This window comes from Vanessa atalanta, chromosome 5, assembly GCF_905147765.1.
Source record: "Vanessa atalanta chromosome 5, ilVanAtal1.2, whole genome shotgun sequence".
NCBI classification, from domain to species: Eukaryota; Metazoa; Arthropoda; class Insecta; order Lepidoptera; family Nymphalidae; genus Vanessa; species Vanessa atalanta.
In genome coordinates, this window is record NC_061875.1 from 778,965 (window position 1) to 805,957 (window position 26,993).

General features: G+C 32.6%; 1 protein-coding gene across 4 annotated transcripts; it reads left to right on the forward strand.

Annotated features, from left to right (window-relative positions):
- The first annotated feature begins 2,627 nt into the window (after positions 1-2,627).
- LOC125064079 (zonadhesin-like) lies at positions 2,628-24,219 on the forward strand. Of its 4 annotated transcripts, none has more exons than XM_047670862.1 (22): positions 2,628-2,705; positions 5,945-6,067; positions 6,533-6,721; positions 11,005-11,202; positions 11,339-11,539; positions 11,620-11,796; positions 12,509-12,706; positions 13,214-13,411; positions 14,379-14,573; positions 14,876-15,076; positions 15,165-15,341; positions 16,913-17,110; positions 17,189-17,365; positions 17,450-17,638; positions 18,930-18,997; positions 20,188-20,331; positions 20,782-20,985; positions 21,440-21,538; positions 21,614-21,754; positions 22,028-22,243; positions 22,768-22,912; positions 24,085-24,219. In XM_047670862.1, exons 1-22 carry the CDS (start codon positions 2,642-2,644, stop codon positions 24,204-24,206), a joined length of 3,624 nt encoding a protein of 1,207 aa, XP_047526818.1. In that variant the 5' UTR covers positions 2,628-2,641; the 3' UTR covers positions 24,207-24,219. The 4 variants fall into 4 exon arrangements, with proteins under 4 accessions (XP_047526818.1, XP_047526817.1, XP_047526820.1 ...); XM_047670861.1 differs by lacking the exon at positions 24,085-24,219 and adding an exon at positions 23,801-24,048; XM_047670864.1 differs by lacking the exons at positions 14,379-14,573; positions 24,085-24,219 and adding an exon at positions 23,801-24,048.
- Positions 24,220-26,993: the final 2,774 nt, after the last annotated feature.

Below are 26,993 nucleotides of genomic sequence, written 5' to 3' on the forward strand. Positions count from 1 at the left end.
TAATATCAGTTTTGTCGAGATCCAAATGAAAATCTAGTTACTTCGACCTTTGTGATAATATGTTTTACCGCCAAATAGCTCCTTCGATGTATGTCTATTTAAAACTTGAACCTTTACAAGCACAAGGGATGTAACATCTTAGTTGCCAAGATTGATAACGCATTGGCAATGTAGAGAATGATGAAGAATTATTCATTCTTACAGCACCAGTCTATGGACAGTTAAAGTCAAGTAAAAAATCTTTATTCACGGAATAAAGTGTAAGGAACACTTGTGTTGGTGGCAAGGTGTTACACTTGCTTATTGATAGCCAAAAACCTACCACCGGTTCGGAATTTAACACCTCGGACCTGAGAAAAACTGGCGAAAGAAACTCAACGAGATTTTTTTTTTTATTTCATATTAACAATGTATTGTTTTCATATACAATAACAAAAAACATATTTTCGTTATTTGAAACGGCCTGGACGCGATAATCTCATTCCCAAGTGCAATCAACTAAGAAGTGGTGACCACTTACCATCAGGTGGCGTACTTGCCCATTTTCATATTACACCCAAAAACTTCAACTGTGCAGTCTTATAAAATAACTACTAAACCAAGAAGGTAGCTGTAGTGCATAATGACCTCACGGAGATTGAGGCGGAAGTCCACCAGCCACGTATGCCCCTTTCAAAATTATCCAATTTTAATCGCTGTAATTAGTGAGTAATAAAACTATAAAATGTAATAAAATATTAGCCACTGTAATGTTTGTTCATATTGCTATAACACATAACAATAGAAGTGACAACACGTCATTAATTTTAAAATAATAATGACAAATAATAAAAAATGTGTTCTCTAGTAGGTACATTTACATTTACCATTTTATGAATACTGTCTTTCTATATTATATAAAATATTTTTTTATATGTACTTGTTTTTGCATACGGCTTCGTTCGCGTTTAAAGTATAAAATGAAGCCTTGACTTTCCTCGGAGTTAGTAATTGTTAATAGTTAATTAGTATATTAAATCAATTGTGATAGAAAGAGAGTAATCTGTATTTATCTGAAACGATAGAGATCTTGAAACAAACTTTGATACATTTCTTTTCTATCAGATTTAGATATTACAACCCTAACCATTTGGTTAATTAAATCTCTTTTCTTGCTGCTAATGCTACCCGTCATATTAAAACGAATGTTATCATTACTCGCATATTTTAATGTCTATCTTGGTTGTAACTAAGAACAATACCTACGGATTATCGTAGTTATTTAATTAATTCCCAACTAATTGCCTCAGTGCCTTTGATTTTAGGTATTTTACTAGCTTTATCTGTAGTTATTGTAAGTTCTAAGTAGTTACCTAAAGGAATGGAATTTCAATTCTCTTTCTCTAAAACTCTCGGCAGAGATATGAATGGAGAGAAATCAAGCGTAGTATCAGCTCTACGTGCTTTCAGTAGTGAAAGTACCACAGGCACAAAGGACTTAATTTCTTAGTTCCCAAGATTGGTGGCGCGCAATAGCGAAGGAATGGTTAATATTTCTTACAGCGCCATTTTCAATGGGCGGTGTTGACCACTTACCATCAGGTAGCCCATATGCTGGCCCGCCAACTTATGCCATAAAAAAACCTAACCTAACCTATCACTTTTATATATGTATATTTTTAAGGGGTCCAAAGTCATGCGCCTCCTTAATATTACTTAGGATACAACATACTAATAGTATTTACTATTAGTATGTAGTATCCTAAGTAATATTAAGGAAATATGTCGAATAATTTTTAAATTTCTATCGTTAACGATATTTACCAAAAAACCTAAAATGGAAGAAATTTTGAATACTACTTACTTTTTTCTAAGATGATAAAATTGCTGAGAAAGACCCTCTAGGGATGAAGGATGAAAGAAGAGGAAAATTAAAAGAAGTGCAAAGATGATCCGTAAATATATTCAATTATGTAGTCTCTTTAAGGAATCAAGAAGGGTCGTGTGACGTGAGGTTTTCTATCAAAGATAAGAATAGAGGGCTCGAAGGCCGCATCCACGGCGCACTCGATCCGTATGTGGTCACGATTCAAACATAACAATGACGAGTTTTTACTCGTCGATGATGTCCTAAGCGTTTTCGGTAATGACGGCAATTCTCAACGAATTTTAGTCAATCAGAAAAGATACAAGGTACATATTTTTTCGAAAACACCGGTGCACTGTCAATTCTCTTACTCTAGTACTCCAACGCAAAGATACGAGAGGAAAAAATCAAACGCAGTATCAACTTCACGTGCTTTCAGAGGCAAGAGAGCCTAACAGTCATAACTATTCCTTGTTAGAAAAAAACCTCCATGGAACTACCGTATACGGAGCTTAAAATTAACAAAAATTATCAGGTCCTCGAGACCTTCACAAATCAGCCCAACAGGCTCATCGTTGAACTAAAATTATTGTGATTGAAATTAAAAAAAAAAACACTAAATTAAGACAAAAAATATATCTAGAAAAAGTAGAATTTATTGCATTAGTCTTAACTTTTCAGATAGTAACGTTATTTGTTATTGTATTTAAACGTGTTTGAACAAATGTCGTTAAATTGCTTATAAACGGCAACAGCTATTTAAAGCAACGAATGTCAATTCTGACATTGGAAGCGATGGAGGTGTTATTTTATAGTTTAGCCTTCATTGGCTTCGTGTTAGTCTCGGGCGTTAGCACAGGTTAGAAAATAATTTTGTATATATTATATTTTATTTTGATTTTTTTTTATTATTTGGACCAGACGGTAGCTTATTAATATTGTCACTGTAAAAATTATAAACCTTCTTATCTTATCTTTTCAATGAGCACCCAGCTCGACAACAACATGACGACCTCCGTGGTCGAGTAGTGTGTACATCGGTTTTCATGGGTACGCTACTCTGAGGTCCCGGGTTCGATCCCGGCCGGATCGATGTAGAAGACGTTCATTAATTTTCTATGTTGTCTTGGGTCTGGGTGTTTGTGGTACCGTCGTTGCTTCTGATTTTCCATAAAACAAGTGCTCAGCTACTTACATTGGGATCAGAGTAATGTATGTGATGATTTCCAATATTTAATAATAATAATAGTTACACAGGCATAGTAACACAAATCGTATCACAACAATACTTAGCATTGCTGCTTGTCGGTAGTTCAACGACACCTACTCAGTCTTGCTCAAAGCCTAACCATAAAATAAGGTGTTTAAAATATTATCTACATAACGTTTAATTATTTAAATGAAAACATATTCGAAGTGGGTTACAACTTTATATTTATATTTTATCAAGGACAAAATATACAAAAAATATTTTCCTTAACATCGAGCTGAGTGGTCGACCAATGTCTTGCATCTCGTTTCGCGATGAGTCATTTCCTCAACTCTAATTCATAATATATAATGATTTCATATTTTAACTCGTTTTTATATTACTCATATCAGACATATTCTTAATTTCTTGTAACTATAGTCTTTTTAGTGTTTTTTTACTTTACAGTGTAACGTTCAAGGCATTATTTTTAAGCAAGTAGATGGATACTATAGCCCGTGACGAATAAAAGTTCCCTAAAAGAAAACTACATTTAATTATGGTTCTAATTTTATCTACCTCCTAGACATTGCTGATATTATTGAGCCCCCTGGAATTAGTTGTAATGACGGCAAAAGACTGATTTTTGTTTGTAAATAAAATAAGGTAAATAATTGTTCGTGAGAATTATGTTCTAACTTTTTCCTAAATAGAGTAAATTCTTAATTGCATTGTACTGTAAGAAAGAGTAAAAATATGTACAGTCGAACTCTTCAATTATTGAAGTGGATTAAATATGGCACGTGAAATAACTTCAACATAATTGAAATCCTCATTACACAATCGCAATTTCAGCACACACGATTCTTCGTTTGTTTAATTCCATGTAAATAACATAAAAATGTTAATAAAGTATTGACGAACGCGCACGATTCAAGTATTAAAATACGATACTATTATTATAAAATAATTATATATTACTCAGAGTGAAAAATTTTGATTACATGAAATATTTATAATATTAATTATTAAATATAAATTAGAGCCGAGATGGCCCACGTATTTCGTATTACGTATGCGTAAGAGAAAAGGAAGCCAGACAGACTGGCGCTGTAACGCGTTACGTAACGAAGCGGTTTACCCTCCCATAAGAAGTTATCACTTCGAAATAGCAACACAAACGGGCGAGAGATATTTCGACTGTATCAAAATATAATTGAATTTAATATTAACTCGAAATCCAGTTTCTTGCTCTCGAAGACACTTTCTTCATGGGAACGCTCCCTTTATCTTCACACACTTGAAGAGCATGAGCTAAGAGATGGGTGGTATTTTCTGTAGGATAGGAAAAGTATAATGGTTAATATTTCTTACAATGTCAATGACTATGGGGGATATTGGGTACTTATCATCAGGTGGCCCATTCGCTAGTCCACCTACCTATATAAAAAAACAAAACTTAGTCAACATCACATCCTTCCATATCAAATTCTTAATTATATTTAATTTGTTTACACTTCATTTTAAACCTTCAAGAATAATGACGTAATATGTACGTCGAAAAGAACAAAGTTTTTAGTTCCAATGCCGCTTCCTAGTAATCAAAAAGTTTTTATATATATTACGAACTATCGAAGCGGGCTTTTACTTAATCCAATGAAAATAAAAAATAAACTAATAGCCTTACAAAAGCGTAAAATAGCGGATGTTTTCTTTCTTTCTGTCATTATTAATTTGAAATTAACAAGAAGAATAATAATATTTATACTTAGATTATTCATATATCTAAATAGAGTATCGCGCTACAAAAGAACTAAAATAAACAAAGCAACTTTATTATCTTGGTGTGCGTGACAGCGACGCTTGACACTTGCCAAACGTCAAACTACTTTACTAGTGTGTGTGAACTTAGTGGCCAACTATTAGACACTATTTCGTATATCGACGCATTCTGAGCGTTGACATATAAATAATCAAAGCATTTATGTTATTACCTATAAGTGTTATTTTTTTTTATTTTTTACTAAAAAACTGGCTCGTGCTTGGATAGTCAACTCATTATTACAAAATTATAACTAGACGTTACAAGCTATTATTAGTTATAACTAGTTATAACTAGTTACAACTAGCTGATTATTTATAATTATGAAATCGATTATCAATAGTTAACAAATTCACTGGTTTTCAAATTATAGGATATCTTCGTAAATAAGGGTCGGAGATTGTATAACGGTTGTGTAATTGATCGTACTAATTACATAATTGTTACAGTCGACAGTCGAACTACCAAACATCGTTAATTGATGTTATGATATTGTATCTTATTTAAATTAATAACGAATTATTTACCTAAGAATATTGGTTTAAGTTTATTTTTTATTTATTCAACTGATACATTCAACATTATTTGGCTTTTGCTTCATACCATTAGGTGATCTGTTTACACGTTTAATACTGTTTAACATTGTAGGTACAAAACAGAAAAAAAATATTTTTTGTACATGACAATTTTTGGGTTCCCGCTTATATTTTTGACAAGTGAATGTGTCTATTTGTAGTATAATATTTGTTTGCTCTCTGACGATTTAAAGCACTAAAAGATACTGCGACACCATATGTTTAAAACACATTTTTTTTAAATCGAGAATAATTACTTGAACTATTAAATCTAGTGGCCTAAATTTATTTTGTAATGCTGTCTCCTGGACTACAATACATATACACAAATATGTTTACGAATAATGGTGTTTCTTGCTTTATCTGTTATTTATAATCCCCAAATCAATTCAGCCTCGGGAAATATATTACTAATTTATAAAAAGAAAACAGCTAAATAAATATATAAGTGGCGTTTTAGGTTAAGTTTCATATCAGGTCCCAAATTTAATAACAGTTCTTTATCATTTTAGGTTCATTTTCACGCAGCTATGCTGAATCGAGGGGCTCGTCGAGTTCCGAAGCTTACAGCTCAACGTACTCCTCCAGATCAAACTACAACAGCAAGGGCAGCAACTACGAGCCATCCAAACCAAGTATTTATATACTTACCATCTTTTTGTTTAAACTTTTATAATTTATTAGGATATTATTATTAGTAAAAATTACTATTTAACATTCTATAAGTTCTCAGATAACGTTTTAATTATTTCAAATAAAATTGTTGTTCTAAATATAAATTATTTGTGGTTATAAGAGTTTTACCGATACTTATATCTTAATTCAGTTTTATTTCCCGAGTGTTTTACCGAGTTATTCGAACATGTATCGATGTTTGTAGCGCAATTTTAAGTTTCGAAAACGAGTTTAAATTTTATTGTGAAAACTCTTTCCTAAACCAAATAACTTATAACTACTCTTGAGTTTTAAAATATTATTCAAATATCGAACTTCGTCAAATCCGTCCAAAACTGAAAGTTCAAAAATTAAGAAGTTCGTCGAGCACTGAGTAGGTAACGAGTACACAACTCAATTTTACCAGACATTAAAACTTTTATTAGAATGCAAGAAGAATGAAAAGGAAGTATCGTGTATTAACAGTGTATGTGAATACAGAAACTGCTCTGATATTGGAAAACCAATAAAATGCGTCAGACTGGATCCAACGAAATGTATTAGAGGATGTATCTGTGAGAGTGAATATCTGAGAAACGATACAGGAATATGCATTCCAAAGGATCATTGTCCAAGTAAGTCTGTACATTGGTTTGATAGCTATAATATTTAACAAATACAAATAAAAGCGATATATACATTAAAATAGTAAGCTGTGTGAAATAAATTTAATTACACTACACTTAATCGAAGCTCTGCAGAACATCTCTGTGAAAGTAATGTTCGATTATACGACAATGAAAATTATGATAATGTTATTTAAAGGTGATACGTATCAGAATAAATATAAGTCGATTTCACATTTAACGAGTGAGACACGAAGTTAAATCTTACGGAACAACCGACGACTTAAATTAGGGTGCTATCTATTCGTAATTCTTTAGTAAGTAAGTGAATTTTAAAATAATATTTAAAATAATAATATTAACAACAATACGCGTAAATCTGGAAACGTATGCTAAAAAATAGCACGATCGGCGTATTATATACTATATTATAGCATTATCCTAACTGAATTTAATTCTGTCTATGTTATAAAATTTTCTAAATCATTTGAAACCAGAGCGAGTTTTTCAAAAAGCTATAAAAAAAAAATTGATGAAAGTAATGATTTATTACACCTACCATCATTATCACCATCATAAAATCTAATCTGATATATATATTTAAATATTAAAATATTAAATTTAACAAAATGCATGATTAAATTTATCTTAAGAAATCTTCTTCAATACCAATAAAAGAGCCGTGAGGTAAATTCCGATCGTAAATTTAAAATCCATCGAAGTCCGCAATTTATGTTTTATAGATACTACGTCCAATGGGAATTACCAATGGTTTATTCTAAGATTTAAAACTACGGAAACTACTTTTATTTATTTATGGATTATTAGCTTGATATATTTTTATTTGTATTTAGTACTTGCTAGATATTCAATCAATATGAACTTCTGAGATTGCTGATTTATAAAAATTTAAAATAATATTCAATGTTAAAAATAGCTACTGTACAGATTAAGACAAGAATCATAACTGGGTTTATGTATTTACGATGGGGCGACGTGGAACACGGCCTATAATCTCGCGGTTAAAAGGAACTCCGAAGTTAAGGGTGACACTCCTAGTTTATCGGAAATTTTAATTAAATACTTGTAAGTAGGAATATCACAGACATTTCTTTCGTTTTTAAGAGCATTTACGTAAAAGTATAAATAAACCTTATGTCTGTGGTCAGGATACCAGTTTGTGAGCCTTTTTTTATAAAAAAAAAATGATCTTTTAAAAAAATTATTATATTTTGGGACTCAAAATACGAACTGGTGTTAACTTAACATTCAAAAGTACTTATTTTTATTACAATGGTTGTTAGAGCAAAAGTGCGCTAGCCACCGTGTGCCTGTAATTACACTGGCTTACTCACGCCTCAAAGGTAATAATAGCAATATCAAGTAGATCTGTTTAGCGCAGCATAATGAGTGGGCAGCAGTTCCCCGATCAGCTTGCACAAAGCTCGAGTGAATGACATTTATTATTTGGATTTTAATATCCCCTTCAATATACATTATACTAGTTGCCGCCCGCGGCTTCGCTCGCTTTTAAGGGGGTTGGTTGTTATGTATTGGGCAAATAAGTAGCCTATGTCCTTCCTTGGAGTTCAAGTTTGCTTCATACCAAATTTTATCAAATTCGATTCGTTGGTTTGGCAGTGAAAGAGCGACAGACAGACAAAGTTACTTTCACATTTATAATATTATAACAGTATAGATTAAAGAGGATAAATATATTATATTTATATTATATTAAAGGGAATATTAAAATCCTTATATTCCGTCAATTTAATTCTTGAAAATGCTCTTCAGCCAGACTTACGATTAAATCGGGAAAATTATCTTGATATTTGTACGTAACAATACTTTCACTTTCATTTTAGTTACGATATACTTTGAGATTCTTGTACATAACTCACCTACTTACGCATAGATAATGATTCTGGAGAAAAATAATATCTACACCTCGATTCGGTCGTAAAAGGGTGATATGCTAATTTGAACCTTGTATCCTTAAAGCATTAATATAATTATATTCAATGTCGCATATCACTTATGTATTTATAGACTGATTTCTGATACGTTACTTAGTCTCATTCTTACAGATTATTGTTTTGTTGAACCTTTAAAATACTTCTTGTTTTATTATGTTTAAATTTTGGCTATAGTTTGTTGAATTGGTTGAATTACAAGCTGTTTTATTAATCGTTACATATTAAAAAATCCATCATCCCTTTGATTTGAAAATAAATTTACTATAAATATAAATAGTACGGCGCAGATGATTTTATGTTTATACCCCGGTTCCTTCTCATTCCAAAACACTATTCGTTTACTTTTCAACGACTCCAGTTTCCAGGGCACACGGCTAGCTTTATGTGGCTCTATATAAAAATCTATGCTTTACATACGTCATGCATTATATACATTACGTAGTTAAACAAATACATAATAATTTTTCATTATTACTCTAGCAAAGCACTCAAACAAGTCATCTATCAAAAAAAACTCACAATCTATCCATTTATTTGGGAGCAATAATGCCACGACATCTGACAGACAGATGCAAAGATATACAAATATGACCATATACCCTTACCCAACCCAACTATAATATAATAAAATATATATACCCCTACTTTTGAGGTGTAAAGTCAACGGAGTCCATCTAGTAATTACATAATATCTTAGTTGAATAGAAAATCGAGATAATTACAAATCTCTTTTGTTGCCTTTCGTCTTTAACATCTTCATCTTTTTTTTTTTGTTTTTTTTTTATATTAACATCTTGAGACTATGTGACTTTTCAAGTGCTCCTTAGAATGTCTAAACAAAGGGTTACGGTTTTCTACTTTCCATTTGAGATTTTACCACACTTCACCTCACTTTATTTACTAAAAAAATATTTTACATTTTTAATCTATATATCTAAAGATCCTTGTTTTAGCGATAAGGCCGCCTCTTTTGCATCTTTCTTAAACGTGACAAAATTATGTGATTACTGGAGTACAATAAAGAGTATTTTGATTTTTTTTTTATATAAAAGCGAAATACAACTCACTGTGGATCGTGGATCTCACTGTTTAATCACGAAATCTCAGAAACTGTAACACCTGCAGGTAGGTTCCTTATAGATGTAGACATTTTGTAGTGTAGTGTAGATGGAATTTTACGAAACTTCGCAGCTAAGGGGGTGAAATGGGGATTTGAAGTTTGTATGAAAGTCCTGATTTTGAAGCAAGAGTCTTGTAGTTCATGATGCTCTATAGATGGTGTGGAGGTGTACTAATAAGGTGTCTTTAAAAATCAACAATATTTTGGAGTTGTGAATGCTAGTATATTATAAACTACATACATCTACTATATTTACATTATTAATATTATATTATATATATATATATATATATATATATATATATATTCTTTGAGTCGTCGATCCCACGTCGTTGAGTTTTACTTTATTAAAAGATATCATATATTTTAATAATACGAAAGACTACAAAATCTGTTAGTAATATTTCAAAATCAATATATTTTGAAATATTTTCAAATATCAATATTTTAATACGAAATAACGATAGTGAACTTAATGACAGAAGTCCTTTAAGCCCGTCTGGGTACGTACCACCCACTCATCAGATATTCTACCGCCAAATAACAGTATACTGTATTGTTGTGTTCCGGTTAGAAGGGTGAGTGAGCCAGTGTAATCACATGCACAAGGGACTTAACATCTTAGTTCCCAAGGTTGGTGGCGCATAGGTGATGTAAGGAATGGTTAATATTTCTTACAGTGCCTTTGTTTGTTTTGTTTGGGCGGTGGTGACCACTTACCATCAGGTGGCCCATATGCTCGTCCGCCAACCAATACCATAAAAAAAGTCTCTTGCTAAATTTAACTTGATGTTCAAAATTCATTCGAATAAAAATTTGTGATAAAATAAAATAAATATTGTGTATTAAGATCTGATGTGAAGTCTTTGTCTGTTTTGAGCGACTCGCGGTTTAGTGAAGCAACTTCATCTGTAGTTTCCACGTCACCCTTTGCGCGACCATCATAAAAAAATCACTCTTATAATTTTTTCATATGGCGCCAAAAGAAAGTTCAGTAAAGACTTATTTACACAAGCATTGTTAACATTAAGTTTTTAAACATATACAAATATGAATTAAAAATAGTAACTGTATCAATCATGACCGCGTGGAATGGTGGCAAGAAAGCTAGCAGGAGTGCCCTGTTGAATCGCAAAGTAAGAAAAACGAAGGAAGTATAACTTGAAATAAATAACTTACGATTTTTTTGTTTTCAGCTTACCAATGCGGGATTAACGAAATTTATGACACTTGCCTTCCAATTTGTCCTCCGCCAAGATGTGATGTTGATGAAAAGACAGTTCAGTGCCTACGCAATCCAGATCCAGGGGACCCAGCTTGCAGGGCCGGGTGCCGATGCATTGACAACTATAAACAGAACGAATCCGGTGTTTGCATTCCAAAAGAAGAATGTCGTAAGTATTCAGCGGTACAATGGTTCGAGGACTTAATAATTAATAATAATTACTTTTTTATTTATCATAAATGTACCTGACTTTCAAAATCATAATTGTCATTTATGTTATTAATGCTATTTATCATGATGATCAGCTGTGATTCCAACTGAGAACTGTGGGCCTGATGAAGAGTACGTGGATTGTGCTAATGGAGGCTGCGGTAGATGGGAGTGTTCACAACAAGGTCAAGTTTGTGTGAAGGTGGGAGAAGGTGGTTGTGTTGGAGGATGTCGCTGTAAGGCACCTTTACTGCGTGCGGAAGACGGATCCTGCGTTCCTCCTGAACAATGTCCGGGTAAGAGTTTAATTCAAATTACATTTAATTATTGATAAAAACCTATTTAAACAAAATTTAATTTGCACATTTCTTTACAGTTACTTGTAATGGTAAAAATGAAGTTGTCGGATGTCAGACTGCCTGTCCTGAAACATGTGACAGCATTGGTAAAAACTGTACCATTATTGAGCCTAAAGTGTGTAAACGCGACTGTCGGTGCAAGCCTGGATTTTATAGAAACAAAAACGGAGAATGTGTGTCAAAGCAAGAATGCCGTAAGTAATATGAATTATTAAAACATCGTTGTTTTATCAGATGGTTATTGAGAAGTGAAGATCAATTTATATTATTTTACGAATCTAATCCTTTGAAGAGATCTTGAAATAGAGATGTTATTAGCAACATTTAATTGAACCGTTCGTCTACGTTAGTGTAATTTAATTGTAAGTAGTCTTTATTTATATCACGTGTCGCCTGCTGTCGCACTGGGAAACCCCTCGATCTGTCAACATGTGCCTTCATTCAATTCAGAGTTATTTGAAGAACAGCTATTTAAAATTTACCGTCAAATACTTACAATTAACTAAAACCAGATCAAGAATATTTACCTTAAAAGTACAAAAAACGAGAAAAGGAAAAATGACATCATTTTGTATGAGACTGCTACGATGTCGCATATTCTAACCACAAACGAAAAGATGAAAATCTGTTCCAAAATTTAATCCAGGAACACTCGAATCTAGTCAAAATTCTGAATAGGTAGAATGAGCTTATATTAAAAATAATACTATTAACATAACATAATGATAAGCGAAAATAATATCAAAGATTTCAAGAAATTACTATCAGACAAAATATATAAAAATAGAACAACTATTTTTCCTCAGAAATATGGACGAGGATACTCTTCAAATTAAACTTAATTGATCCGACGACGTTGCGTTTTTATCGTTACCATTATTGTTACGTTTTTTCTTGTGACTTTAGGAACAGAATGCGGTGTTAACGAGATATATGACATTTGTCCTGCAACTTGTCCTCCACCGAGATGTGATGTTGATGAAAAGACGATACTTTGCTTACCCAACCCGAAACCAGGTGATCCAGCCTGTGAGCCCGGATGCCGATGCATAGACAACTATAAAAGAAACGAAAACGGCATTTGTATTCCGAAAGAAGAATGTCGTAAGTATTTAGTATAAATAAATTAAGACTAAGTTACCTAATTGATTAACCGTTACTTCGCCTGAGAACTGAGGGCCTGATGAGGAGAACGTAGATTGTGCTAATGGAGGCTGTGGCAGATGGGAGTGAGAGAAGGGGGTTGTATACGAGGATGTTGCTGTAAGAAGCGTTTACTGCGTGCTGAACATGGATCATGCGGTCCCGCTGACCTGAAAACTGTACAAACTAAATGAAGTGTCACGCACTTTGTTAATATATATACATATATATATTAAACATTATGTTAAAAATTATAGTTACTCTATGAATCATGACCGCTTGGAATAGTGGCAAGAATGCTAGCAGCATTTCCCCGTTGAATTGAAAAGAAAAAATAAAAGTATAACTTAAAAAAAAAACAAAAATTATAATCTGTCAATTAAAAAATATTACTTATACTATTATTGTATAATAAGTAGTTATATTAAAGTACAAACTAATTTTATTACGAATTTTATCTGATTTTAGCAACAGAATGCGGTATCAACGAAATATATGACATCTGTCCTCCAACTTGCCCCCCACAGAGATGTGATGTTGACGAGCGGGTAATTAGATGTGCAAAAAATCCAGAACCAGGTGATGCTGCCTGCAAGCCCGGATGCAGATGTATCGACAACTATAAGAAGAATGCATCCGGCATTTGTATTCCAAAACAAGAATGTCGTAAGTGCTTTTATAACTGTTTACACGTAATACTTTCCTCTTGGAACATAAAATAACCATTAAAAATATTCTTGTATTTCGTGTAAATAGTATATCACAAAGTCGCTGTCTTTTTCTGCCGATATTTCCGCTAATAATTTCTATACCACTAGAGTAAATGATAAAAGAGGAAGGTTTCTATAAATAGTTTAAAATATTTTGAACAAAGTTGATGAACTATGACGGTGTTTCCACAAAGTATCCTGACATGCTTAACGCTGGGCATACATAAGAAGATACACCAAAACAATGTTCTAGAAAATTGTAGATCCTAAATAAGCTTACAAAAATCCGCAATTGCATGTTATCCACATGAATGGATGAATCTTTAAATGTATCGTCATGATGGCTATTTTTATCTTTTACTTAAGGGTATTTTTTGTTGGGGAAGCAATGTTTTTCAGTTCATTTATAATATATACGGGACTTACATTGAGTATTTAAATTTTTTTGTATCATAACAGACGTTCGCTGCAAACCGAGCTGTCAGTGGATGATGAGTTGTCAGAACTGGCTCTGACAATACAATTTTGACCTTAGCAATTATAATTATCTTAATTTGTATCTTTACTCCGTAAACGCATTGTGATCATGATAAAATTAATATTTATGGTAAATTATATTTAAGACACTTTTTAAGCTAATAAATATACATATATTAATTGTAAAAAAAATACCTACTTGATTTCTACTCGCAAAACGCCTTTCTTGTTTTGTTTATTAATAAATTTGACCTGTGCAAAGCCGGGGTGCGTCCCTAGTATTATAAAATATATTAGTAAAAAAACAACACAATATTTACATCATAGTTTAATGCCTCTCATATTATCTATGTCTTTACTAAATTTGTACGTTTGCAGCGAAATAATTAAAACTTCAAGTAACATCAATTCAAAATATTTTATAAGTTTCGTTCTTTCTTTTGAAGCGGGTGTTGTATACTGTGGGCCAAATGAGATCCTTTCAAGCTGTGTGAATGGTGGCTGTGGAAGATGGAATTGTTCTCAGACGAGTGAAATTTGCTACAAAATAGCTGACAGTGATTGTCGGGAAGGATGCCACTGTATTGACAAATATTTACGAGCTGACAATGGAACTTGTATTCCAGCGGATCAATGCCCACGTAATTGTTTTATTATGATATAGCTTTTCATATCCATTAGCAGCCTGTAAATTTCCCACTGCTGGGCTAAGGCCTCCTCTCCCTTTGAGGATAAGGTTTGGAGTATATTCCACCACGCTGCTCCAATGCGGGTTGCTGGAATACACATGTGGCAGAATTTCGTTGAAATTAGACAGATTCAGGTTTCCTCACAATGTTTTTCTTGAAATGGGCTTGAACCCGCAATCATCGGTTAAGATGCAAGCGTTCTAATGGGCCATCTCAGCTCACTAGTCAATTTAATTTTTTAATTTTTTTGACAGCAACAACTCCACCAGTCGTTTGCAGAGATGACGAAGTATACTTGGAATGTGCTAATGGAGGCTGTGGCAGATGGGAATGTTCGCAACAAGGCCAGATTTGTGTCGACGTAGCAGAAGGTGGTTGCGTTCCGGGATGTCGCTGCAAGGAGCCTTTACTCCGAACGGAAGATGGATCATGCGTTCCTGCTGATCAGTGTCCTCGTAAGCATTTATTTAAAAATCATTTGATCTATTTTATAGTGATAAATTACTCGTTTTATCATTCCTACAATAACATATTTCTTCGCAGCTATTTGTACTGGACCAAATGAAGCTGTCAGATGTCGAACTGCCTGTCCAGAAACGTGCAGCAGTATTGGTAAAACCTGCTCTATTATTGAACCAGCAGTGTGTATACCTGCGTGTCGTTGCAAGCCTGGCTTCTACAGAAACGCAGACGATGTTTGCGTACCAGAAAAACAATGTCGTAAGTATTATGAAACTTCATTCATATACTTGTTTTCTTTCTTCCTGTCTGAGTAATCACTCATTAGATATTCTACCGCAAACAACAGTACTCAGTATTGTTGTGTTCCGGTTTGAAGGTTGAATGAGCCAGTGTAACTACAGGCACAAGGGACATAACATCTAAGTTAGGTTGGTGGCGCATTGACGATGTAAGTAATGGTTGATATTTCTTACAGCACCATTGTCTATGGGCAGTATGTCCTATACCAAAAAAGAGAATGCATCTACAAAACAACTTCTACCTTTTGAAGTTATTGTTAAAACCTAAATGTAAGCCGTTGATATAAAATAATTTCTAGAGTTCTACAATTATTACGTTTGTATCTTTAATGTTACGTGTAGACTTCTTTTAAAACATGATATTTGAAAAACATAACAAACATAAAGTAAGTCAAGTGGGCGTATTAAGCAAATTGCTGCTCTTTAATTTATATTTTTCTATAAAAATGTTATTATTATTACATTTTTAAGGATTCTGTTTGATCACAAACATAAAATTAATATATATTCTCGGTTGAAAAAATCGTGAAATATCCAGTTATCTTTACATTTTTCTTGACTTATACTCGTAATGCTGTTGAAAAAAATATATTTTATTGAGTCCTTAATTTTATTTACAAAATAATCTGGTCCTGCCTTCGAGGATATTTTATTACTCTTTCGTTTTATTTTAAACGCCAAACAGCTTTCGGTGCTTACTAAATTTTCTTGCCAATAAAAATGATCTGGTCGCATGTTAACTACCCTTTGGCGTCGTTGAGACGAAAGGATGGAACAGAAAAAGACCAGCTCTTGGTACCATATCATATTTGAATTAACCGTACCGTATTTGCGGTCATGAGTTTTGCAGTAACTTTTTTTAATTTTTATTCGTATATAGTTAACGCCATAACGTTACTATTTTTATATAAATAATACGTTACTAAGTTAGTAATTCCGTACCATATTATTCAGAATAATAAATAGAATATATGCAACACGGAAAAAAATATTAAACAGATAACAACAAATATTTTACTTGGTGGTAGGGCTTTGTGCAAGCCTGTCTGGGTAGGTACCACCCACTCATCAGATATTCTACCGCCAAATAACAGTACACTGTATTGTTGTGTTCCGGTTAGAAGGGTGAGTGAGCCAGTGTAATCACAGGCACAAGGGACATAACATCTTAGTTCCATAGGTGATGTAAGGAATGGTTAATATTTCTTACAGCGCCTTTGTCTATGGGCGGTGGTGACCACTTGTCATCAGGTGGCCCATATGCTCGTCCGCCAACAAATGACATAAAAAAAAAATACTTGTCGCTGTAGATAGTTATGAGATTGCGTACCAAGAGGGGCGTGTGAGGGCGCGCTGGTGAATATTCCTCTGCCAATCTCCTCTTAAGGATTAATCAACCAAAATCTAAATATACTTTCAAATTCAAATACGCAACAAGCACTTTTTTTTAATAGTCATTTTACACAACTGTATGTAAATTCAATTAATTCATAGTAATTGACATTGACATTGTACATTTGATATCAACAGCGGCAACGCCAATCGTGTGCAGGTCCGATGAGGAATACTTGGGTTGTGCTAATGGAGGTTGTGGTAGATGGGAATGTGCACAAGGAGGTATAATTTGTATCGACTTGATAGAAGGTGGGTGTATCGGAGGATGTCGCTGTAAAAAACCCTTACTACGCGCGGAAGACGGATCATGCGTTCCTGCCGATCAATGCCCTCGTAAGCACCTAACTATCACTTATTCATTTTAAAACATTACAGAAAATTGAAACAAAGAATGCATTTATATAATTACAGCTATTTGCAACGGTCAAAATGAGGTTGTCGGATGTCAAACTGCCTGTCCTGAAACTTGCTCAAGTATAGATACGAACTGTACTATCATTGAAGCAGCAGTTTGCAAACCTGCGTGTCGATGCAAGTCTGGATTCTATAGAAATAAACTCGGAGATTGTATATCCAAGGAACAATGTTGTAAGTATTACGAAATTTTAGATATTATCATTGTAATATGTTACTTAAGGCAACAGGCCTTATAATACAAAATTATCTTTCTAGTGCAATGTTCCGGTCCAAACGAATTCTTTTCTTGTGGATCCGCTTGCGACAACGTCTGTTCCAAGTTGAGTACCGAAAACCAAACGAACTGTCCCATCGTAAATATTGTCTGTAACCAGAAGTGTTACTGTGAGGAGAACTACGCTCGTGATGATTACAATATTTGCATCCCCATTGACGAATGTCCTAGTAAGTAAAATATTTATGTATTTAAAGTTATCTTTTAAATAATATAATTGAAAAATTATTGACAGAACACAGCAAAAATAAAAATGAAAAATATAAAAATATTTTTTCTTCAACTTTATATACTTTATCCATATAAACTTGACAAAATATTTTATTTTTTTTTATTTTTAATTATGTTGTATTAAGTTGTTATTTATTACCAATAAAAAATTTAGACAGTAGAAGAAATACTATTCAATATAACATTAATCATACAAACTTATACACTTATACAAGTAGAAATACATCAATTAAAATTGATTACTAAAAGTTTGAACCAAAAAAATTAAAACGAGATTTTTTTTAAACAATCACCCGCTTTAAACAAATGTACATTAAGACCTCGGCCCACTTGCGTATTTAGTTCTGACAAAGGGTAAACTAAAGTGGATACATTTCGAGCACTTAAGCTAAAACATCTAAAATAAATGTACTTAAAAGATAAGGGTCGTCAAAAACATTTGTAATAAGCTTAAATAATAATACTTTATCTATTAATATCCGACGATTTACTTGAGAGGAAATCAGAGGCGAACTAAGTTCTATAATTATATTTCAACTGCATAATAAACTTCTGCTGGATGTTGTTCAATTGATTAATGTGAAAATTATATCGGGGACTCAAAACTACCGATCCATATACTAAATACCAATATAGCCATGTCATAGACCATACAAAATGGCGCACTAACTAGAGCTGAATGTTGAAGTCCCTAATTGGTGTTTATAAATTCATTTCGTGCTTAGATATGAAAGAAAATATCCTGGACAAAATGCTTGCTTGTTAGATGAAATTCTGCCTCATATATCTAGATATACGCATTGTGCTACGTTGGCGGATGACGACAGTTCGCCATTGAGCAGCTTAGTTTAAAGGCTGTTTCACTCTTACTTCACAGCGCAGTGAATAAACTAGAAGGAACTTTACTATAGATCGCAGGCTTAAATCCAATCCATATTATTTTATAATTAATTAGTTCGAATAATTAATCTCATGTTCCGCGCTAAAGATAAAATATTGTGAGGAAACTTGAGGCAGTGTAGTGGAAAGAACTCCTCGAAACTCCTTAACGGGAGAGGAAAACTTTGTCAGAAATGGTAAATTTACGAAATGTTACTGTATTATCAAAAAAATGTTTATTTTTTTGTAACGAGATATTTAGCGTGGGAGGTTATTTTTATACATAATCCGAGATAAAAAAAAAGAATTTTATTTGATTAATTAATCTAAAAAAATTACTTGTCGTTTCAGAAGGTAGCGTAAATGGAATTAAGGAATTTAACGATGGAAACATCGCTTTTACTGAAAAATTCCTTCGAGTAAGTATATTTAATTTATTTACTTACATTTCAGATTATAACATATTTTTATATAGTATAATAACTTAACTGTTACTAAGTCACTTTTAAATATAATAAGTGCGCGAAATATAAAATCCTATCCTTGCCATTCTTGCTTATGACATTTTTCAGATTATGATATACCCTTCGAAGTTGTGATGAGAATAATGAATACAATAATTTAACTACTTCTATCCATCTATCCATATCTATACTATCTTCGTAGACCGATTTCTTTCACTGGTTCTTATATATCCTTTTCTGAACTGGTACTAGTTTTTCTTTGACCAACAATAAGTAAGAGCTCCTTTCTTGAATATAAATTTGTTAAACTTAGTATTCAAAATCGTTTATTGGCTATTCAGATCTTTAACTATAGAATAAAATTATCTGAGATTTTAAGGAAATTTGTATCTATTAAATATTGTTTTTACCTCAACCATTCAGTTTTATCGTTTATTACATTGTGCGATAGTAATACCTAGTTTACATTTTCGTGTTTATATTTAAATGAATGATATTATTAGTCAATCAAAGATAATATATACTTAATAAATCAATTCAAATCTGTTTAGTTAAACTATTTGTTTTTATAGGGCAATTAAAAATACAAGTAGATAGAGCAATAATTCTAGTTAATTTTTATTTATTAAGAAAACAACGTACGCCTTAGATTGCAATCTCTTATTACATAAAAGTGTTGCCACTTACAAACAAAAATATTAAAATTAATGTTTAACTTTAATATTTATAATTTAATATAAATAATGTTGTCTTCTTCAATGTATTCTTCAGAGTGTCGTCAATAAAGTTGTGAAGAGATAAATCTTCAATTAAGGCCGAAGTAATGTATTGATGAAACTGTAGCTTAAAATAAAATTATATATATTTTCAAATTACATTCTACTTTATCGATTCACAATTTCAAAACATCTGTTAAAAGAACATTAATAAATAAGGCATTTTATAATACAAGATTATATAGACGAACAGATAGAGTGGAGCTAATACTTGTTGACTTGTTGAGTAATTACATAGTTCCACGCCGGTTCCGAACCGTTACTAGCTTTACTCTTTATACAATCCTGTAAAAAGACGATTTAAAAGAGCTGTAAAACCTAGTTTTAAAGAATATTTTGATCGATTAATTGATTCCATTTTTCTTCCAGGTGGCCAGTAAAATTAATAACGAAGTCAGTGCAGTATACTCGCCATTCAGTTTATTGTTCCTGTTGGCACCATTGGGTCTTTATACTAAGGGGAATTCGGAACAGCAAATTTTCAAAGCACTCAATTTGCCGAGCAGGAGTTTGGTACGTAATGTCAACTTTAGTTGTTTTAAGAAGTATACTATCTTTTTTAATTTTGGATATAAACTGACAAATTGATCTGAAATCAATAGCTTTTTTTTTGTATTGTTGTGGCCCACTTTGAGGACTGGGTGAGCCAGAGTAATTAGAGACAAAGGTTATAACATTTTAGATGCAATTTTTAATGGTACCATTCGTTAATGTAAGAAGTGGTTGATCCTTGTGCTAATGTCACTGATAAATGATGATCACTCAACATCAGGCCCTGATGATGAGTGTGGCTTATTTAAAGACAAAAAAGTCTAAGATACATTTAGAAAGAAGGCACAACTCTGGTCACAGTTCTTTTTAATAATCAAGATCATTACAAAAATTTCAATGTTTAATGTTACTGAAGTAAATCGGTGTTACTTCTTTGCGTTGTTCCCATTATTATAAAATTAATAATTTCAGATCCGTTCTACGATACCACGTTATTTGGATGAGTTTAATTCTCAAAAAAATGTGTCACTCGATCTGGCTGCTCGAGTATACGTTAACGTTCAGTACAAATTAACCAAAGCTTTTGAACAGGACACTAAGAATCTTTTCAAAGCTAAAGCACAAAATTTGGACTTCAGCAAGCCGGTACAATCAGCAAAAACAATAAATGACTGGGTAAGTATAGGTAACAGAAACAGTTCCTGATAAGTCAGGACTTGAGAAAATTAAGATTGTTCACTGACCACAAGGGTCAGAAGTAGTTACTACCTTTTTGTTAACGAGAGGAAACGTTCAGAAGGTTAACCGGGCTCCTGGGGGGACTGTTATGAGTTGTGGTGGAGCTCTCCTCATTCTTCTGATATCCTCAGTGGGACGAAGGTGATCTCACCCCCTGAGGAACTCACTTCTTGCTAGTACGTACGGCAACGTGCAATCATATCGATAGCCGTACTCCTCAGGCCCGTCTGAAACCGAACACGCCCCCAGAGTCGCGATTTATCTTTTAAAACTTATGTAATGTGGCTAACTTACTGTTAAATTAATAATTAAAATTAAAAACGATTAATATCAATAATTACCAATAAATTTTGATGAAATATTTTAAATATTCTATCCATTTTCTGTCCAGGTTGAACTTAAAACAAAGAATTTGATTAAAAACCTCGTTTCGCCCGATAATCTCAGTGTTGACACGCGTTTGGTTCTGGTGAATGCTATTTATTTCCAGGTAAGGTTTCAAAACATTTTAAGTAATATAATAATATTTATGAATACACTGAAACATATTTATTGTCTTATATAGGGTAACTGGCAGTATCCATTTGAAAAAGAAAGAACACAAGAACAAAGTTTCTATGTAAACGAGAATAAAAATGTAACAGTTAATATGATGAATCAAATTGGATCGTTCAAATACGCTGAAATAAAGAAATCCAACATTCAGGTAATAATAGTTTTGTTTAAGAATATTATTAAGCGCTTTTTATTATTTGGAACCATACCACATCCTCATCAATTAATATTATTTGAACATAATATGGTTCTTCATATTTTATTCGTAAATCATATAGTTCACGATGCAATCACATATGAGGAGTTGTAATTTATTCTTTGAGTTCCAGCGGCTGGATGTGTATCATCAGATACCTTTCTCGTTTTGCTCGTCTTCCATACTAATATAAAATAAACATAATTGACTAATAATGTTCATCTTCAGGTACTTGAATTGCCGTATGTAAATAGGAATTTATCATTTGTGGTTTGTTTACCAAAATCTAAGGACGGTATAGAGGACTTAATCAGTACCCTCGGAGACCCATCATTTTCAGTGCTAAAATCAGCTATTAAGAGCTTGAAGTATAAAAGGGTGGATGTTTCGATACCATCAATGAAAGCAACTACCACTACTGATTTAAGAGATGTTCTAACACAGGTCAGTATGATTATTATTATTAATTTTATAATTTAATTCAAACCAGTGGTAAGAGTGTGGGCAGGTAATCAATACTCTATATTAGTGTGTTTTTTTAAGGATGTGCCTTGTCTGCTTGATATGTAGAAAAAAATCCATTCACTTGTCTGTTTCCCAAAATATATAGGTAAGCGGTCTAGTAACAACATTAGAATAACAAATCCAGTAATATAACATGTACAGTCAGGCCTAATAAAAGCCTGTAATTGTACTCCCAATGGAAAAGGCATCTTCCTCTCTTCAGGAGTATGATTGGAGATAATTCCACCAAATTTCTCCAGTAGAGCGCTTCTGCAATATTTGTGTTTAACAGATTTGGCAGAATTTACTTAATTTATTTTTAAAAATTCGAGGTACCATCGCAATGTTATAAAAGGACTGAAATTATTAACAGCAAACTCAAACCACATATTGTAAAAACACATAAAATAGTTTGAATTACTTGTAAATGTAGTAAATAAAAAATCCATTCCTCTATTTTTTAGTTACAAGTGACAGGAATATTCTCACCAAAGGAGGCTAATTTAGATGGAATATTGGAAACATCGCAAAATATATTTGTGTCATCCGCTACTCAGAAAGCTACAATCATTGTTACTGAAACTGGTACAGAAGCAGCAGCAGCGAATGGTAAATATGATTTCATTTTTGATAAGATATTGTATTTCTTTTAATCTATAGTTCTACATTTTATCTCTAAATATTTTTCAATCTTTGAGCTATGAAAATCATTTATTTATCATTTTTTTCTTCAAATAAGATGATGAAATAATTACTGATTTTAAATTGTAAATGATTATACAAAATGAAACTTATAAAAAAGTGTGACTAATTATTATTCACACGGTGACATTTTTTTTTAATTGTAGTTTTAAAGTTAATTCATAAAATTATAAATTTTTTTTTGCTCATGGTAAGCGATAAGAGCCATAATATGTTTCCGGTAAATTAATAAAAGTCAAAATATTTATTCAATATAGAAGCGTTAAGCTTGCTTATTGAATGTCAAAAAATTACCACCAGTCTGGAAATACACGCCCCGTAGTTTAGAACCGACGAAAAAAGATCAATGTTCTTTTTTTTCTCAAATTAAACAATTGTACATACATACATTTTTTTATTCATTAACATACATACAAGTAACAGCCTGTTAATGTCTCACTGCTGGGCAAAGGACTCTCTCCTTTGAGAGTTTTAAAGAAGAGTTTTGGAGCTCACTCCATTACTCCAAATTCTCATTCACCACGTGCAGGTTTCCGCACGATAATATTATTCACCGCCGAGCACGAGATGAAATATAATCCATCTATGCAAATGTTACATGTATACTACACTATACTATACAACTACACATACGTGTTCAATTTATAATATGCTAGTGATAAAATAGACACCTAAGTTTTAACCATGGTGAAAACCAACCCCGCTGAGGTATTCCCCTGAAGAAATCTACGATGCCAATTTTTTTGTTTAATCTGATTATACAAGCTTAAACTTGGATATGTTCTTTATTTACAGCGATTTTAGTTGGTGTAACATCAATAGTAGAACCCGTTGAAATTACTACATTTTTAGCAGATCATCCTTACGCCTACTTCATCTTATACAAGGGAACACCAATATTCTGTGGAATATACAGGGGACCTCAATAAAAAATACCTCCTTAATTGGTGTCGTTGCTACAAAATTTCATTTCGTTCTTGAAACAATTCAATTGATCAATCAAATGTGTAACAATAATGTTTGAAATAAATTGTTTATTTGGCAAATTTAAAGTTTTTTTTTTTATTTATTTTTTACAGTTATAGGTATTCGCGCTCTTGGATTTTCACAAGCGGAGATATTCAAGGCAAATCATCCATACGTTTATTTCATTATGTACGAAGGAACTCCAATATTTTGTGGAATATATATGGGAACATGAGCTTATAATACTAAATCCATAATCTCTATTTATGAATAAATTATTTTTTATTAAAAACTGTGTTGTGTATATTAAGCCCAAGTCCACACACACACTATTTTACTTTTTACATTTCTTTAATGCATGTAATTTCGATTTAAAGTTTAAGCCGTATGATTTTATTCGTGGTTAAAAAAATAGATTACCTGTGCGGTTGTGAGTGATGCAAATAAAGATGCGTTTTACGGTTTCTCAGTGCAGTTTTAGTCTGTGTTTAGAATATTTGACAAACGAAAACGCTCTGATGTTTTACTTTGATATAACTATTTATTGTTACTGTTTCCCTTAAAATGAAAACATCGAATTACTTTAGTCAAATGAAAGCGCTATTTAAACTGGTTTTTTTGTTGAGTTATTATTTTATTTTATTGTCTTAAAAGATTAAAAACAGAAGGCGTTGCACTTTGTAATTTCGAATCAAGTTAAGTATATGTACTTTTTTTTTATTAAATTACCATGATCATTTTAATTCTTGTATCTTCTGTGCAGGCAGATATTGAGTATCCTGCTGTCATAGTCTAAACATACTGATCAATAAGATTAGTTCTTTAAAACACAACAATCACTTGCAACAAAACCAGACACCCTGTTCAATATTTTATATACATCAGAAAGTACTCATTTAATCTAAACTAAATTGTAAACTGGAATAGACTTGTTTTATTCCTGACAATCTTTTTTATGGTACTGCCTACCTGTACCATACCATGTTACCAACGGGTAATTTGACCACCTGATGGTAAGTGGCTACCACTGCCCATAGACATTGGCCCATTTGGACCATTCCTTACATTACCCATGCGCCACCTACTATGAGAAATAAGTTGTTATGCCATTGTGCCTGTAGTTACACTGGCTCACTCAATCAACATTTCAAATATATGGGATCACATATATAAACATTTCTGTTTAAAGTAGGTTAAAAACATGTTTTTTTATACGTAAGCTACGGAGAATTCGTGGCCTAAGGTCCCTTTTTCTTTTCCTTTGTAAGACATTAACCTCGAGGCAAACGATACATCACGCTGGCAGACCTCGACTCCCGGGAGACTCGTATTGATGATTTAATTAAACACTTACCCTAACTTGTGTATTGGAATACGTAGGGTTTCGTGACCCTGTACATTAGCTGCCATTGTGAAATTTTTAATTAGAAAACAACGTTTTCGAACAAAATGAGTACAAAATTAACTTCATTTAATTTTAGCCCTTTCCTATTGGAATGAGTGAACGCTTAAACGAAATCTTAGATGTGTTCTATTCACAACAGGCTTTTAATGTGTCTATATGTTGTTAGTTACAAATGTATTAAAGGTATGTTAGTATTTTCATTATAATATATATATATTTTTTAATTAGTGCTAGAGATTTCTGCTTACCCGTATCAATAGGTAACATCCACTCGCTTGAAATTCTAAATTCTAAAATACGTAAAACATATTAGCATTAGCAGCCTGTAAATTTTCCCACTGCTGGTCTCTCCCTTTGAGGAGAAAGTTTGGAGCATATTCCACCACGCTGCTCCAATGCGGGTTGGCGGAATACACATGTGGCAGAACTTCGTTGAAATTAGACACATGCAGGTTTCCTCACGATGTTTTCCTTCACCGCCGAGCACGAGATGAATTATAAACACAAATTAAGCCCATGAAAACATAGAAATGTTCTAAAATGTATTTACGTATATGTGAGCGGTATAATTAAATGTGCCGGCGCAAAACATTTCACGATAGCAGGGCCGCTAAATTAGCTTTAAATGCTCAAGTTTAGCGAAGTTGATCAATTGTACGACGGACTCCGTCTCCCGACAAACAGATCTTATCGGTCCCGATGTTCATAGTTAGTGGCCTGCTCCTAACTTTGAATGGAACTAGACGATCGAGTAATTTACCACGCGACCAATCTTTACCTAACCATTGCAGATTCCAAGTCCTTAATCAGCAAACTTTGAATGTTTGAACACAATAGTCAGTTTTTCTGCTCCGGCTAGCTCGTATTTATTTATTTTTATATTCATTACTAATGGTATGTTAAATTGAAATATAAATCTACTTACGGGATTATTTTGTTGGAGAAGTAAATTTGCTTTAACAAATTCAACCAGTTCGCCGATTTTACGATTATGAATTTTTTTTCATTATAATTATTTCTTATTTCATTGATGATATATTAGTTACAAATAAGAAGTTCGTCTTTTTTTATTTATAAAATGAACAAACGAACGCTTGAGACGAAGGAACGCAACTAAAACAGATATAATTCGCGCTTATAATTTTCTAGGTATATTAGACACTTCGGTCGATCTAAATTAAGGTGTAAAATTAAATAAACAACTTTGACCTCATATTAAATGACATCATTGATTAATATCTCTAACATAATATTTTATACTCACTCAAATAACGTCTTTAATGTCATAATTAAAAGAGATATAATATATATTCATCAAGAATCGCTTGTTATACGAGTACACAACAAAGCAGAGCTATCAGAAAATCGCATGAAATATGTAAATAAAGTTTGATTATCGTTCTCCTTCTACCGTTGGAATATTTTATATTGTTGAACGAAGACTGAGTGACGTGGCTTGGGAAGTGACGTCACCGGACAGACGACGTGGCATAAGAAAATATATGCCACGCGGTCGGCGAAGCGGCCATATTTAGTTGACATAAGAGATAGAATTGAATAGTCGGTTGCTTATGATACGAGTTCTTTAATGTTTTTGTTATTTTCCTGTATATAATT

Bases quoted from the DNA above. Each gene is read 5' to 3' on its own strand.
- LOC125064079 (XM_047670861.1), top strand. From the start codon at position 2,642: ATGGAGGTGTTATTTTATAGTTTAGCCTTCATTGGCTTCGTGTTAGTC. The intron at 15,077-15,164 runs GTAAGCATTTAT...ATTTCTTCGCAG, and splicing joins TCCTGCTGATCAGTGTCCTC to CTATTTGTACTGGACCAAAT. The intron at 21,755-22,027 runs GTAATAATAGTT...GTTCATCTTCAG, and splicing joins TAAAGAAATCCAACATTCAG to GTACTTGAATTGCCGTATGT.